We start from the raw sequence: 5,471 nt of genomic DNA, 5'->3' as shown, positions 1-5,471 counted from the left end.
AACACATTAAAACACACCACTACTACTAATCTAATTGTAGAAATGATTCAAGAGGAAAACAAATGATGAAACATCGCTATGACTCACCTCTGAATGTGTTGGTCATCTATCGGACACAGGGTCAATGAGGTGTAGTCGGAGGAGTACATTATAAACCCAGGATAGAGGGGTTCAGTGAATGTGGTGTGTTCTGTGTAGAAGTGTGTCACTGTACCAGAGGAGGACACACTATAGAAGGACAACGTACCAGCTGGCCAGTCCAGATACACTCCAACTCTCTTAGAAACAGGAAAAGTATCTGGTCGACTGTATCTGATGACTCCATTATGGTAAAAGTTATAACCACTATCATAGCAGACTAAACACCAGGACTCCTTATTGTGTCCAATCCTACGGTCATCCTCCCGTCCCTTCCTCTTCATTCCTTTGTACGCCACACCAATGAAAGCCCCGTCACCATCCCTCTCCACCTCCCAGTAATAACGACCTCCAGATAAGCCTTCTCTGCAGAGAACTTGGGGATGATCCAATCTGTCTGGATGGTCTTCATAATGCTGCTTCTCTTCCACCAATGTCACCTTCCTGTTCCCCTCAGACAGTATCAGGTATGGGTTTGCTGTATTTGGGTCCAGGGTGAGATGACAAGCATCTGTAGACAAAAGGAGAGTTTAATCAAACCACATCTTCATATAAAATGTTGTTCTGTAGGTACAGGACAGGTATTGATTAGTTACTATGTTACTATAGTTCTGAATATACAGTTAATTAGGATTGAAGAGACTTACATTTCCGCGGCCCTGATTTCAGCCTGCACTCTCCACCATGATCCACACTGTAGGAGAAACAGGTTATTGACTAACAAAGACCTAATAAAGCAGTCAACATTTAAACCATATTGTTGTGTTCTGGTGCACTATCCCAGTTCATTACTATCCTACCTACTGCGTACAGAACAGAGTACAATGCATTACTAGAGACATACAGGTATTCTATCCTACCTACTGCGTACAGAATGGAGTACAATTCATTACTTGAGACATACAGGTATTCTATCCTACCTACTGCATACAGAACGGAGTACAATTCATTACTAGAGACATATAGGTATTCTATCATCCCTACTGCATACAGAACAGAGTACAATTCCAACAGGATATCAGAGATGCAGAAGAAGAGTATTCATGTGGTGATGATGTATGCTGTGTTGGAGTGCTCAGCCTGCTGGGTGAACTTCCCCTTAATTCTACCATCATGTCCTCATGTTACTGACCCTACTACACTACATATGACACAACAGCTGCTCACACTATCAGGACATCTATCCTGACTTACTTCAGCTTCATCAGTTTATATGTGGGATCCACCAGAGCAGCTGAAAGCAGTCCCCTGCAGAGTCTCCTGGGTGATTGTAGCTCAGGTCCAGCTCTTTCAGGTGGGAGGGGTTTGACCTCAGAGCTGAAGACAGAACAGCACAGCCCTCCTCTGTGACCAGACAGCCAGACAGCCTACAGAGAGACACAACAGCTGTCTAGGTTGATGTACTGGTGTCAATCATCTTGTAGGACACGAATACATTTGTCCATGACACAAACATTGTGATGAAACATCAGATTTATACAGTATTTGTTTTACTAAGCTCAGTACAGACCTGACTGAAACAGCTGTACTTACCCCAGTGTGTGTAGTTTACAGTCTGGATCCTCCAGTCCAGCAGACAGCAGTGTAACTCCTGAGTCCTGCAGGTCATTGTCTCTCAGCTCCAGTTGTTTCAGTTGTGAGTTGAGTGAACTCAGGACTGAGGACAGATCTGAACAGCAACCCTCTGTCAGACCACATTGACCTAGACTAGAGGGCAGAAGATCACATGTTTAAAACATCCACATAATAACTCATACTGAAGATATTTAACTCACACTAGTGTCTGTATGTTGCAGAGTGGACTGGTTAGTCCAACACAGAGCAGCTCCACTCCTCTGTCTCCCAGGTCATTGTAGCTGAGGTCCAGTTCTCTCAGGGGGGAGTTTGGTGTCTGCAGAGCTGAGGCCAGAGTCTCACAGGATTCATATGTGATTGTACAGTCAACCAGTCTGGAGAGAGGAGATATGTTGATACACTGTTAAATCTGCAAAGCTTTACGGAAATGAGATGCATTAAGACAATAACAGAAGGACATGATCAACCAATGTTAAAAACATACAAACTCAGTCAAGATATTTAACTCACAATAGTGTCTGTATGTTGCAGAGTGGACTGGTTAGTCCAACACAGAGCAGCTCCACTCCTCTGTCTCCCAGGTCATTGTAGCTGAGGTCCAGTTCTCTCAGGGGGGAGTTTGGTGTCTGCAGAGCTGAGGCCAGAGTCTCACAGGATTTATATGTGAGGTAACAGTCAGCCAGTCTGGAGAGAGGATATATGTTGATACACTGTTAAATATGCAAAGCTTTAAGAAATTGAGATGCATTAAGACAATAACAGAAGGACTTGATTAACCAATGTTAAAAACATACAAACTCAGTCAAGATATTTAACTCACACTAGTGTCTGTATGTTGCAGAGTGGACTGGTTAGTCCAACACAGAGCAGCTCCACTCCTCTGTCTCCCAGGTCATTGTAGCTGAGGTCCAGTTCTCTTAGGGGGGAGTTTGGTGTCTGCAGAGCTGAGGCCAGAGTCTCACAGGATTTATATGTGAGCTTACAGTGATCCAGTCTGGAGAGAGGAGATAATCAGTTAGATAAACAAATCCTTCATTATAATGATACTGTATACATCAACTCAATAACAGAACTTACAGTGCTCTCTTGCAGGTTTTCACTACAGGCAGCAACCTCTGATAACCTTCCTCTGATGTGTTGTATGTCTTCAGGTCAAACTCCTCCAGCACCTCCTCTGACATCAGTAACAGGTAGGCCAGGGCTGAACATTGGTCAGGTTTTAGTCTTGTTTCTGAAAGAGTTCCTGAATGCAGGGAGGTCTGCATGTCTTCAACTAGAGAGTTGGCACCAACTTCATTCAGACAGTGGAACAAGTTGATGATCCTTTCTGGTGAGGATTCCTTCTTGATCTTGTTTGAAAGGTACCTGGCTGTTCTCTCAACTGCATTGGTCTGTGTTGTACTTCCTGTCTGTGTCAGAAGGCCTTGTAACAGATTCTGATTGGACTCCAGTGAGAGACCCAGAAGGAAGCGGAGGAACAGGTCCAGGTGTCCATTCTCACTCTTCAAGGCCTGGTCCACTGCTCTCCTGTGTAAGTCAGACAACTGGATTGACTCCTTCTCTTCATCATCACTAGTGGGGGAGAAAACATTTTCCTTCTTGTCCAGACATGATTCTAAAGCATGCACTGCTGCTAGAAGCTCCTGAATGCTCAGATGCACAAAGCTGTAGACCTTGTCTTGGTACAGCCCAGATTCCTCTTTAAAGATCTCTGTACACAATGCTGAGTACTCTGATGCCTCTGTGACATCAAGGCCACAATCTCTCAGGTCCTCCTCATAGAAGATCAGGTTGTCCTTCTGCAGCTGTTGGAAAGCAAGTTTAGCCAATTTCAGGATCATCTCTTTGTCTGACTGAGACAGTTCCTTTGTGTTTGTCTCTGTGGCTTTATTGTACTTCTTGTTTTTCGCAATGATTTGGATGAGTATGAAGTGTGAGTACATCTGGGTCAGAGTTTTGGGGACTTCATCCTTCTCTGCCTCTTTCAGCATCATCTCAAGGACAGTGGCTGATATCCAACAGAAGACTGGTATGTGGCACATGATGTGGAGGCTCCTTGATGTCTTCATGTGTTTGATGATTTCATTGGCCAGAATCTGATCTGTGATTTTCTTCCTGAAGTACTCCTTCTTCTGTGGATCATTGAACCCTCGTACCTCAGTCACCTGGTCAACACACTCAGGAGGGATCTGATTGGCTGCTGCAGGTCGTGTGGTTATCCAGAGGAGAGCAGAGGGAAGAAGATTCCCCTTGATGAGATTTGTCAGCAGCACGTCCACTGAGGTTGGCTTTGTGACATCACAGCACTTCTCATTGTTTTTGAAGTCTAGAGGAAGACGACACTCATCCAGACCATCAAAAATGAAAACAGTTTTGGTTTCACCATCTTCAATGCTGTCAATCTCTTTCAGCTCTGAGAAGTAGTGGGAAAGAAGTTGCATCAGACTGTATTGGTCCTTTTTCAGGTTCAGATCACGGAAAGGGAGAGGAAACATGAAATGAACGTCCTGATTTGATTTTCCCTCTGCCCAGTCAAGGACGACCTTCTGCACAGAGACTGTTTTTCCAACACCAGCGATTCCTTTTGTCAGCACAGTTCTGATTGGTTTGTCTTGTCCAGGTAAAGGCTTGAAGATGTCGTTGCATTTGATTGGTGTCTCTTGTGTGGTTCGTTTCTTGGATGCCATCTCTATCTGTCTAACCTCATGTTCATTATTGAGCCCTCCACTTCCACCCTCTGTGATGTAGAGGTCTGTGTAGATGTCCTTTAACAGACTTTGGTTTCCATGGTGTCCAATTCCTTCAGATATGTGTTGATACTTGTGTTTCAGTTTAGCCTTAATGTCTTGTTGCACTGTCAGCAGAGTTTGACCTGTAGGAAAACAATGAGAGTTGGGACTCATAAGTTTGTGTTTTATAATGGCCTTTGTACCATTCTTTGTAATATTATATGAAACACAGTCTTACTTCTTCTGTCCAAAAGGTTGTGTGTGATCTTTAATGCATCCTCACTGTCCAAACTCTCCACTTCCTTATTGTCATCTGGTAATGGTTCCTGGCTGAAAGCAGGTGGTTGATCACTCTTCATTGATAGCAGGCTGGTTGTAGGTGACTCTGCTCTGGGCTTCTGGACACTGAACAAAACAGGGAGACAGATCACCTCATCAATATCACATTAATACCTCATCTACTTCATTTTAACAACTGTATAATGGAACTTCTAGAAGTTTCTTTTAAAGCTACAGTCTGCAATTGGTAAATCCCTGTTTGGCCTTTTAAATTCATTATGTAGATCTACATTCCATGTAATTTGGGATCACTTTTCATTAGTTTGATTTTTTTAATAGCAATGTATATTTTGCAATTCATCTCTTACCTCTTTGATCTGGTGTCTTGAGTCATTTTAGAGGCAGTGGTTCTCTCCTCTGTCTCCCCAGAGAGACTCATTTTAGAGGCAGTGGTCCCCTCCTCTTTCTCCCCAGAGAGACTCATTTTAGAGGCAGTAGTCCCCTCCTCTCTCCCAGAGAGAGACTCATTTTAGAGGCAGTAGTCCCCTCCTCTCTCTCCCCGGAGAGACTCATTTTAGAGGCAGTGGTCTCCTCCTCTGTCCCCCCAGAGAGACTCATTTTAGAGGCAGTAGTCCCCTCCTTTCTCTCCCCAGAGAGACTCATTTTAGAGGCAATGGTCCCCTCCTCTCTCCCCCCAGAGAGACTCGTTTTAGATGTAAGTCACAGCTCACTCAGCTACAATAAGAAATA

General features: G+C 44.0%; 1 protein-coding gene across 1 annotated transcript; it reads right to left on the bottom strand.

Moving 5' to 3' along the window:
• Positions 1-58: 58 nt before the first annotated feature.
• On the bottom strand, positions 59-5,251 carry LOC121839779 (NACHT, LRR and PYD domains-containing protein 3-like). The gene is given in 11 exon segments (XM_042300276.1): positions 59-649; positions 786-832; positions 1,333-1,387; positions 1,390-1,505; positions 1,672-1,845; positions 1,914-2,087; positions 2,224-2,397; positions 2,534-2,707; positions 2,791-4,585; positions 4,681-4,847; positions 5,090-5,251. Coding segments are annotated over 11 exon segments (3,558 nt in total). The 5' UTR covers positions 5,206-5,251; the 3' UTR covers positions 59-83.
• Positions 5,252-5,471: the final 220 nt, after the last annotated feature.

The sequence above is a fragment of the Oncorhynchus tshawytscha genome, linkage group LG17, assembly GCF_018296145.1.
Source record: "Oncorhynchus tshawytscha isolate Ot180627B linkage group LG17, Otsh_v2.0, whole genome shotgun sequence".
In the NCBI taxonomy this organism is placed as follows: Eukaryota; Metazoa; Chordata; class Actinopteri; order Salmoniformes; family Salmonidae; genus Oncorhynchus; species Oncorhynchus tshawytscha.
Note: the sequence above shows the minus strand (reverse complement) of the source record. Positions and strands in the feature narration are given on the sequence as shown.